A 12,594-nucleotide genomic window follows, 5' to 3' on the forward strand; every position below is an offset into this window, starting at 1 on the left:
TTGGTCTTGTTGGGAAATGATCTTTCTGCAGAGTGCTGTGTCGTCAACAAAGTTGTGTTAGTGAATTTACTTTCTCTGGCAGGTCGTTTATGTAAGCGAGGAAGAGGCATGGCCCAAGCACTGATCCCTGGGGGACGCCGGATTTTACCAAAGCGAATTCTGATCGTGCTCCCTCTGCTAGGACTGCCTGGCGTCTGTCTGAGAGAAAGTTTGCAATCCAGCAGTTGACTTCGCCCCTGATACCAGTCAGTGGAGTTTGTGCAGGAGAAAGCTATGATTGACCTTGTCAAACGCCTTGGCAAAATCCATAACAAGGATATCTGTTTGTCTGCCCTCCTCCATGCTGTCCACCAATACGTTGATGAGCTCCAGAAGCTGAATCTCACACGATAGGCTTTTCCTGAATCCGCGTGTGTACATAAAGAAGAGGAAGTAATAAATCCAAACCGAAGTGTCTACATTTCCACAAAGAAGTGAAAGAAGCGTCAAAAACAGTCTTCGTTTAAGCTTGGTCCTTTAAAATCAGTTTACGGTTGAGGTGGTGTGGTGGTTTTAAAATAATTCATGTTAGTCATAGAGGTTAATATGCACAGCAGGAGACAACTGTTTCGCACTGTGTCGTGCCAACAGAAGTGAAACACTGTCACTCAAACAAAGAAAACTCCCCTCAGTCGGCGGGGACTTTTTTTTTTTTTTAAAAAAAGATATTTATCTCAAAAACCAACATGAGCAAAACATTAACATTCTCTTGAAATATACAAGTGGATCAATGCCAGACTTGCCCATACGGGGCAGTATCAAAGGATAATACTCCACAGAAAACTATAAGAAACTCTTGATGCTACATCCCTTAATTCTTCTTTTTCGTTCGTGGGCTGCAACTCCCACGTTCACTCGTATGTACACGAGTGGGCCTTTACGAGTATGACCGTTTTTACCCCGCCATGTAGGCAGCCATCCTCCGTTTTCAGAGGGAATAATACACGCCCTGATGTCTTCATTTTCTATTGACACTTTTTTCACTTCTTTATATTAAAACACACACACACACACACACACACACACTCTCTCTCTCTCTCTCTCTCTCTCTCTCTCTCTCGGGCCATACCTGTAGCACTGGTATTCATTACACTTATGAAATTTGCTGGAATTGTTTTCCTATGCGGCAGACTTATAATGGATGGCCACTGAAAAACCACAGAAATTAACTGTCCTTTTTTCTGCTCTCAAATTTTCGCCCATTGGGATTCCCCAGGAGAGCGTCTTGTTCCCTTTCATGAATCTATCACCGAGCGTCTTGTTCCCTTTCATGAATCTATCACCGAGCGTCTTGTTCCCTTTCATGAATCTATCACCGTGGAATTATTTTCAGAGAGTCCAGGATTTCATCCTGTGTTATATATATTTTCATATACCTGAAATCACACACACACACTTTTATATATTTATATATATATCTGCGTTTCTTTAGAACTGGCACCCCCTACAAATCAGGTGGTAAAAAGCTAAATTCGAGATGTTTTATAAATTCCACCATGGACTCATCTCCACAAACTCAGTCTTCCATCAGACAGCGGGCTGATCCCCAGAAAAAACAACTGCGACACCTCTGCCTGCAGAACGAAGAAGAGACAGATGTCTTTCTTCTCCCCCTCTCCCCCCCCCCCTCCCCCCTCTGCACCATCTTGGAATGGTGCCCCAGGAGGTTGTCACAGCTGAGTCGCTGGACTGTTTTAAAGCTACACTAACCTCCTGCCTCTGACTCAAGAAAGTGAGTTTCACCCCCCCCCCCCACTCCCTCTCCCAACCTTTCTGTTTCAAAGTTGCCCCCACCCGCCATTTCCCACCCTTTTATTTTCACTGGTAAGTAGTGTCAAAGATGGGTAGGGCTGTGCTGGTCGGGAGTATTCCCGGGGACCGCAAAGGAAACTGGATTGGCCTAGCTGGAGACATGAACACACCAGTGGACTGCGCCCCACCTCCCCTATCAACCAACAGCACATCCCTCCGAAGACCGCTTAAATCGCTCCCGACATCAGCCTCGTCGTCACGTGTAAGAACTGTACTCCCCACAGCCCATTGTTTTCCTGCCTATGTATTACGTACCACACGCCTTTTATCATCATTCTATGATTCAATATAAAGATAGTTTTATCCATTGTAATCAAAAGTAAATAGGAAGATCAGTACCCAAAATTCTCAAGAGACCTACCGTGGATGTAAAGCAAACGCCTCTTGGTGTTGTAAAAAGCTTGAGGAGTTGAGAGAACTTGTGTCTGCAACCAGTTCTGAAACATTCCAGTGGCACAGGTCATCAGTGGACACTACACAGCATGGTACATGTCATCAGTAGACACTACACACCGTGGTACATGTCATCAGTGGACACTACACAGCATGGTACAAGTCATCAGTGGACACTACACAGCACGGTACATGTCATCAGTGGACACTACACACCTTGGTACATGTCATCAGTAGACACTACACAGCACGGTACAAGTCATCAGTGGACACTACACACCATGGTACATGTCATCAGTGGACACTACACACCTTGGTACATGTCATCAGTAGACACTACACAGCACGGTACAAGTCATCAGTGGACACTACACACCATGGTACATGTCATCAGTAGACACTACACACCATGGTACAAGTCATCAGTGGACACTACACACCATGGTACATGTCATCAGTAGACACTACACAGCACGGTACATGTCATCAGTGGACACTACACACCGTGGTACATGTCATCATTGGACACTACACACCGTGGTACATGTCATCATTGGACACTACACAGCACGGTACAAGTCATCAGTAGACACTACACAGCACGGTACAAGTCATCAGTAGACACTACACAGCACGGTACAAGTCATCAGTAGACACTACACAGCACGGTACAAGTCATCAGTAGACACTACACACCATGGCACATGTCATCAGTGGACACTACACAGCATGGTACAAGTCATCAGTGGACACTACACAGCATGGTACATGTCATCAGTGGACACTACACACCGTGGTACATGTCATCAGTGGACACTACACAGCACGGTACAAGTCATCAGCGGACACTACACACCATGGTACAAGTCATCAGTGGACACTACACACCATGGTACATGTCATCAATGGAAACTACACACCATGGTACATGTCATCAGTGGACACTACACACCATGGTACATGTCATCAGTAGACACTACACACCATGGTACAAGTCATCAGTGGACACTACACACCATGGTACATGTAATCATTGGACACTACACACCGTGGTACATGTCATAATTGGACACTACACAGCACGGTACAAGTCATCAGTAGACACTACACAGCATGGTACATGTCATCATTGGACACTACACACCATGGTACATGTCATCAGTGGACACTACACAGCATGGTACATGTCATCATTGGACACTACACAGCACGGTACATGTCATCAGTAGACACTACACAGCATGGTACATGTCATCAGTAGACACTACACACCATGGTACATGTCATCAGTGGACACTACACATCATGGTACATGTCATCATTGGACACTACACACCATGGTACATGTCATCAGTGGACACTACACAGCATGGTACATGTCATCAGTAGACACTACACACCATGGTACATGTCATCAGTGGACACTACACATCATGGTACATGTCATCATTGGACACTACACACCGTGGTACATGTCATCATTGGACACTACACACCGTGGTACATGTCATCAGTGGACACTACACACCATGGTACATGTCATCATTGGACACTACACACCGTGGTACATGTCATCATTGGACACCTACACGCCGTGGTACATGTCATCAGTGGACACTACACACCATGGTACATGTCATCATTGGACACTACACACCATGGTACATGTCATCAGTAGACACTACACACCATGGTACATGTCATCATTGGACACTACACACCGTGGTACATGTCATCAGTGGACACTACACACCATGGTACACGTCATCATTGGACACTACACAGCATGGTACATGTCATCATTGGACACTACACACCATGGTACATGTCATCATTGGACACTACACACCATGGTACATGTCATCAGTGGACACTACACAGCATGGTACATGTCATCAGTGGACACTACACAGCATGGTACATGTCATCAGTGGACACTACACACCATGGTACATGTCATCAGTGGACACTACACAGCATGGTACAAGTTATCAGAGGACACTACACAGCACGGTACAAGTCATCAGTAGACACTACACACCATGGCACATGTCATCAGTGGACACTACACAGCATGGTACATGTCATCATTGGACACTACACACCGTGGTACATGTCATCAGTGGACACTACACAGCACGGTACAAGTCATCAGCGGACACTACACACCATGGTACAAGTCATCAGTGGACACTACACACCATGGTACATGTCATCAATGGAAACTACACACCATGGTACATGTCATCAGTGGACACTACACACCATGGTACATGTCATCAGTAGACACTACACACCATGGTACAAGTCATCAGTGGACACTACACACCATGGTACATGTAATCATTGGACACTACACACCGTGGTACATGTCATAATTGGACACTACACAGCACGGTACAAGTCATCAGTAGACACTACACAGCATGGTACATGTCATCATTGGACACTACACACCATGGTACATGTCATCAGTGGACACTACACAGCATGGTACATGTCATCAGTAGACACTACACACCATGGTACATGTCATCAGTGGACACTACACATCATGGTACATGTCATCATTGGACACTACACACCGTGGTACATGTCATCATTGGACACTACACACCGTGGTACATGTCATCAGTGGACACTACACACCATGGTACATGTCATCATTGGACACTACACACCGTGGTACATGTCATCATTGGACACTACACGCCGTGGTACATGTCATCAGTGGACACTACACACCATGGTACATGTCATCATTGGACACTACACACCATGGTACATGTCATCAGTAGACACTACACACCATGGTACATGTCATCATTGGACACTACACACCGTGGTACATGTCATCAGTGGACACTACACACCATGGTACACGTCATCATTGGACACTACACAGCATGGTACATGTCATCATTGGACACTACACACCATGGTACATGTCATCATTGGACACTACACAGCATGGTACATGTCATCATTGGACACTACACACCATGGTACATGTCATCAGTGGACACTACACAGCATGGAACATGTCATCATTGGACACTACACACCATGGTACATGTCATCAGTAGACACTACACAGCATGGAACATGTCATCAGTGGACACTACACACCATGGTACATGTCATCAGTGGACACTATACAGCATGGTACATGTCATCAGTGGACACTACACAGCATGGTACATGTCATCAGTGGACACTACACACCATGGTACATGTCATCAGTGGACACTACACAGCATGGTACAAGTTATCAGAGGACACTACACACCATGGTACATGTCATCATTGGACACTACACAGCACGGTACACGTCATCATTGGACACTACACACCATGGTACATGTCATCAGTGGACACTACACACCATGGTACATGTCATCAGTGGACACTACACACCATGGTACATGTCATCAGAGGACACTACGGTACAAGCAGTCCAGACCATCCCCAAGTCTTTATAGATATGAGGTTGATGGTTGTTGATTAACAGCGCAAAACAGTTATCAACAAATACACAATCTCCAAATCTGATTCCACTTTAAAACAACAATATAACTGGCAGAACATTGAAGAATGTGATGACGGCGACTGAACTGACTGAAGAAACAAAGAAAAACAACAACACACACTTGACACTTTTAGAGCCGTAGTCATAGTTCCATCTTATCTTCCATGTGCACACCACGTGACCAGAATGAGAGAGAATGTGTGTGTGTGTGTGTGTGTGTGTGTGTGTGTGTGTGTGTGTGTGTTGGTCTTCAGTTTTGATGTGTGTGTGTGTGTGTGTGTGCGTGCGTGCACTGACAACACTGCAATGGCCCCTGCTCACATCGAAATAAAACGAGAATCACGCCATGAGTTCAGCTTCTAAAGCTCTCTCTCTCTCTCTCTTTGTGGATGTGGTGTTGTGGACTACTTTGTGTCTCGAGATTCACGACAAAACAAATGAACACACTTAAGCATTGTGCCCATGACTGAAACAAAACATGCTCCTATCGAAATACATATTGTTCTTGGTGGAAATGTTGCACATCATGAACAAAGCTCCAACAGTAAAACGTTTTCAACAACCAGATACAAGTAGGACGATGACAACCGTGACACTTTTTATGACATGAATCGAAGCGAGTGTGTGAAGATTCGTTTAGATGAAGCAGTGTCTTTAATCTAATATGATATCAGTCAGGCACTTGCTAAATTTGATGAATGTTTCGTATACACTGGTGAGCACATGAAGAAAATAATACATGTTGGGTTTGAAAAGAGGAAAACATGGTTCGATCTTTAATATCACTGAAAGTGGAAAGACATTAAACTGAATGGTTCGATTTTGAATGTAAACACAACACTTTGACGTTGGCAGTGGCGCCAGTTGGGTAAATGTCACCTTGATACCTATAGCTTATTTTGAGGAATGGGAACAGTGCAAAGAACAGAGCTATCAAAAACAAAACAAACCAAAACCAAAACAAAACAAAAAAACACACAAAAAACCCAAAACAAAACAAACAAACCCCCCCCCCCCAAAAAAAAAAAAACCACCAAAAAACCAACAACAACAAACAACAACAACAACAAAAAACCACACACACAAAAATTGCATAGGAAAACATTTTGCATTATTTAGAAGATAATTTAAACGATGCAAGAAAGTTTTGGGACACGCTTCGTTCTGCGAGACCACGATCCACTGGGCAATGACGAGCAATGTGTGGTTTGAACACTTTAATAATGTTTTTAATTTTGCGAACAAAAGTGAAGAACGTGGTGGTGATTATGACTGTAATGATAGTACTCACGCTGAAGAACATAATGATGCACCCTGTGGTAAATTTCCTAATTGTGATTCACTGAATGAGGCGATAACTGCCGTAGAAGTTCGATGAACTGTGCGAGCACTTTTTTTTTTTTTTTTTTTTGCTTCCCTGTCATCTGCCCCGTGTCAGTGGCATCACTCCCACACCGCTCATCCCCAGTCACCCATACCCGGTCACACCCGTGTCAGTGGCATCACTCCCACACCGCTCATCCCCAGTCACCCATACCCGGTCACACCCGTGTCAGTGGCATCACTCCCACACCGCTCATCCCCAGTCACCCATACCCGGTCACACCCGTTCAGTGGCATCACTCCCACACCGCTCATCCCCAGTCACCCATACCCGGTCACACCCGTTTCAGTGGCATCACTCCCACACCGCTCATCCCCAGTCACCCATACCCGGTCACACCCGTTTCAGTGGCATCACTCCCACACCGCTCATCCCCAGTCACCCATACCCGGTCACACCCGTTTCAGTGGCATCACTCCCACACCGCTCATCCCCAGTCACCCATACCCGGTCACACCCGTTTCAGTGGCATCACTCCCACACCGCTCATCCCCAGTCACCCATACACGGTCACACCAGGGTTCGTCCATCACAGTCCCAGAGTCGGGAGTCCGCAGGGAACCATCGATGTTAGGTCGCCAGGAGGTCACACACAAGAGGAGACCCTGCACTGCTGCTGAGTCACTTCGGTGGTGTTCTCATTTAACTAACTTAGGACACCACCTACTAAGACCCCTACTGACGACAATAATGGCTTAGTCGCAGAGCCAGACTGAGTGAGCGTCCCTCCAACGGCAGTCCCCCATGAATCCGCCGACACTGAAGGCATTGACAGGACTCACCCCAAGCACGGAAGTGAAGGGGTATCGAAACTGAGGTCACCATGAGAGCAGGGCATGAAATGCCACAGACTTTGGGACTTTTTTTGTTTATATTGGTAATGATGAAGGAGGAGGAGGAATACGATGATGATGATGATGTTGCTATGGAGGTCCATTTGGTTTGGGACTACGTGACAAGGCTGTACTCTATGCTTCCTTTCATAATGATATCCCGGCGTCAACCAGGCCAGAGAGATACAGACACTTGCAGTGTTGGTCAGGTAATTAGAGCAACACACCCAAAGACGCATCCGTGAAGTGGATGATATTCGACTGTGTGGTCCCATTCGATTAGCAAGTCATGGGCGCTGACTTGTATCATAGTGCTTTCCTGTGTTGCGTATTTGTTGTATTTTTAAATAGGTTCGATTTTATAATTTGTCACAGCGTTCTTGTAAAATTCTAATTTAGATGAACTGTTTTGTTTCTCTTTCCAAGATTTTACATATTCATTTTCAAACTTCTTGGTAATATCATGCTTTAATCTTTTAACACTAAAAGTGAACTGATTTTTCCAAACATGATCTAATCTAGTGCTAGTTAATACATTTCTTATTAAAAGTAGCTACTGAACATTTTTGTTTGTTTGACGATACATGCATTTATATGTTGTGTATTCAAGTGAATTTTGAGGAAGCTCTAATATGTATATCCAACAGCCAATAACTCGACACATTATTTTTAGGCTAATGTGTGTGTGTGTGTGTGTGTGTGTGTGTGTGTGTGTGTGCATAGCACCTGCTCATATCCATATGAAAGAGAATCACATGTTGACTTCAGCTACTAAAGCTCTCTCCCTTTCTCGCCCTGTGTGTGTGTGTGTGTGCGTGTGTGTGTGTGCGCGCGCGCGCACTGACAACAATGCAATGGCCCCTGCTCAAATCGAAATAAACGAGAATCACGTGCTGAGTTAATCTAAATCCCTCTCTGTGTGTGTGTGTGTGTGTGTGTGTGTGTGTGTGTGTGTGTGTGTGTGAGTGTGTGTTTGCGTGCGTGTGTGTGTGAGTTTGCGTGCGTGTGTACAGACAACAATAAATAAACCTCTTGGTCGTATCCGCGAAATAAATGAGAATCATGCACTGCTGATTGATCTTCTGAAGCTCTGTCTCTCTCTCTCTTTCTCTGCTTGCGCGTGCTCGTGTGTGTGTATGGGTTATGTGCACACGCGCGTGTGTACCGACTACAATAAATATATTTCGTGCTTGTATTGAAATAAATTAGAATCATGCGCTGATAAATCTTCAGAAGCAATGTCTGTCTCTTTTTCTGCGTGCGTGCGTGCGTGTGTGCATGTGTGCTTGTGTGTGTTTGTGTGTGTGTTGACAATTCAGTATTCCCTGTTCATATTTCACAGCGGTCTAAACACGTGGCACGGTGAGATCGTCCGTCAGGGTCGGCATTTTGTCACCTGCGGACTTGACTGACTTCAGTCAACTGCTACAGTCAGGAAACGTGTCCGAATAAGGCGCTGTGACAAGTCTACCACAGGGTATACACACGGAGAATACCGGACTGGAGCTGTTCAGTTTTTAAGGGCATTTAATTCAGATGCAGATTTATGTGCACAACGCGAAGAAAAATATGGCGTTGGGTGACGTTTTGAAACCGGTTCTCTCAAGCACACAGTTCACTGCATTTTGAATCAGTTCATAATCCAATCCGATTGTGAGACCGATCAACTGAAAACAAACCTATCATATACACATACACCCTGGATTTTCTCAAATGATTTGCACGAATCTCAGCATCGACCCCATGGGCTCTCATATTTAATGATTTCCATAGAGTTAAGGAAAAATCTCCTATCTGGGTAATGTTATGGGTCAATTTCTGTTTTGTGGTGTGTGTTTTTTTCTCAACATTGAATGCATACAACACAGTTGCTGAAAGACAATCTACCGCCTTGCTTTTTTTTTTCTGTCGTAACTTCCAGCGTCAGTTCTCATGTCTCACAATACCCTTTCCCTCTCTTCTTTTTTCAGCCTTTCAGATTCTTCGGGCAAAAAGTATTACTTTCCTTATAGTTTAGAAATAACAGTATGCAAACTCCTTAGAACACACCCATAACTAGGTAGTGAGGTGGGTAGGTCTGTCTGCTCGACTGTCTTCTACAATGACACTTGCACTGAATGGTTACAGGGATCTATAAGGGTTAAACACAGCGACATGACACGTGTGTGAGTCTCGTGCAGAAGCAGCTGCAGAAAACCACAGTGACAGAACATGTTCATGTCTATGTCAACGAGAGGACTGGGTGAGTGGAGCAGGATATTACTAACAAGAGTAAGCCTCATTTGTGTCTGCTAGACCACAGGAACTCCAAGGCTTACATTGCTGAGCTGTCCATCCCCTGTGATGCTTTCTGTGAAGACTGCTACAATCACAGGTTTAAAAAAACACGTATGCCACTAGGTCCTGATCACAGGCTTCCTCTGATACATGCACCAGCATAACGACACCCAGCTGACCGATTCCTTCCACAGAAACGAGTTGTCCACAGCAACGAGTTGTCCACAGCCCTGGCTCCAGAGAACAGGCTGTGCCACTTTCCTGGAGCCAATCACCGTGAATAGATCTACACAATTGGATGGATACTTACTGTCCATCCCCTTGTGATGAACTTGGCGTGTCCTGCAACACACACACAGAACACACATACAGACACACACGTTCACACAGACGCATGCACACGCATAAACACCACACGGAAGTTTTTTTTAGTACTTTCGCCGCAAAAGCGAACTCAACTTTTTCATCTTTATCAATTTCAGTCACTTTATAAAAACAAAAACAAAAAAACAACCCAACAATTTTTCTTTGTTCAGTTTGTCTGATGACATGGCCTATGAAGGGTCATCTTCGTGCCTCAGTTCCGTTGAAATTCAAACACTTTTGTTTTTAAAACTGTGATGCAATTGTCAGGAAGCTAATGGTTGCCTGTGATAACTCTGCTCTTCTTTAAACCCTGGTGTGTGTCACTCCCCAGTGACGATGATTCAACATGGAAAGAAGACTGCCCTGTTACCAATCCCTCTGCTGGGCTGTGCATGAACGACCCCACCCCTCCCAAGCACATCGCTTGACCCACGCCCCTCCCCTCACTATGTGTTGCAGCAATTTCAATGCCTGCAGAATTTGAGGACAATGACCTCCAACACGCGACCCTCGGTCTGTCAGGTAGCACTGCTCCACCACAACAGGCAGAGAGGGACAGTCGACATCATGCACATACACTGACTGCATGTTGGTCTTGGTCAGACGGGGACACAATGATTCTGGTCACTGTAACTTGGCGCTTGTGTAACTGGTTGAGATTTGTGGATGTTTCTTTGGATTTCTTTGTCACGTCAATGACCTGCAATACATGCACGTTGACTGGAAGTACTGACCAGTGGGGTTGTTTACCCTTATTTTGCTGTTTGTTTATTTAGTTTCGTGAATACTGAAATTTGTGTGTCTGGTTATTTGTTTATGAATTATGGAGAAAAAAACCTTCACTTTTGCTTCAGAAGAAAAGACAACAGTTCACCCCTTCTTGAAATTATTAAATTGACTTTCTTCTCATTATCATGATCATTTCCTGGTTCCTTACAGGCCTACTCCAAGAAAAGCAAACCAACTAACAGACTCATTGCTTCGAATAAAATTCCATGACTTTTGCCAAAACGTCAGTAACAAGCCCAACACAGTGACATGATTCATTTAATAAACGATGGGCACAACAGCCGAGTGGTTACAGCATTGGACTTTAAATCTGAGGGTCCCGGATTTGAATCTCGGTAACGACGCCAGGTGGGTAAAGGGTGGAGATTTTTCCTATCTGAAAGGTCAACATATGTGCAGACTTGTTTGTGTCTGAGCCCCCTTCGCAAGCAGAAAATCAAATACGCACGTTAAAGATCCTGTAATCCATGTCAGCGTTCGGTGGGTTATAGAAACAAGAATATACCCAGCATGCAACCCCCCGAAAACTGAGTATGGCTGCCCACATGTCCGGGTAAAAACGGTCATACACGTAAAAGCCCACTCGTGTACATGTATACGAGTGAACGTGGGAGTTGCAGCCCAAGAACGGATGAGAAGAAGAAGAAGAAGAAGAAGATTTAATAAACAGTTTTCCACCATTGCCAAAAACAACAGCAACAACACTGTTCTTTATGCTGAATGTAATTGTTATCAGTCCTTGATCGCCAGCAGAGCAGAGTTACGTGAAGTCATTGTATGCTGTTGAGCAAAACCATGGGCATCCTCTGCCCTGTCCCCACATAATTCATTATCTATCTCAATGTCTTCTTCTTCTTCGTAGGTCATGCCGTCAGACTGTCAATCCGGTCTGCAGCGCGAAGTCTGCTGTCCTCCGCAGTGCAGCATGTGGTCTCCAGAGCTTCTGGTGGAGTTCCACCGCACAGGGCCAGGCTTTCCTCCTCAGTGCACCAAACGTTGGGCAGAACTGTAGCAAATGCTTTGGTGTTTGAACCTGTGCCACATGGACATTCATCAGTAGGGGACAGCCTCAGTCTGTAGAGGTGGGAAAGGAGCCTACAATGTCCACTTCCCAGTCGGAAGAGGACAACTTGTTTATTTTTTCTAAATTCTTCTCAACCCTCTGGACAATC

General features: G+C 44.9%; 1 protein-coding gene across 3 annotated transcripts in view; it reads right to left on the reverse strand.

Moving 5' to 3' along the window:
* The window catches only part of LOC143289823 (uncharacterized), a 135,687-nt gene that overhangs the window by 45,214 nt on the left and 77,879 nt on the right, over positions 1-12,594 (reverse strand). For all 3 annotated transcript variants that reach the window (XM_076598998.1, XM_076598997.1, XM_076598999.1), the window contains exons 20-21: positions 10,578-10,609; positions 2,213-2,288 (exon numbers count right to left, since the gene is read on the reverse strand). In XM_076598998.1, coding sequence (XP_076455113.1) covers positions 2,213-2,288; positions 10,578-10,609 — 108 coding nt within the window. The remainder of the gene's footprint in view (positions 1-2,212; positions 2,289-10,577; positions 10,610-12,594) is intronic.

This window comes from Babylonia areolata, chromosome 14 (genome assembly GCF_041734735.1).
Source record: "Babylonia areolata isolate BAREFJ2019XMU chromosome 14, ASM4173473v1, whole genome shotgun sequence".
Lineage (NCBI taxonomy): Eukaryota > Metazoa > Mollusca > Gastropoda > Neogastropoda > Buccinidae > Babylonia > Babylonia areolata.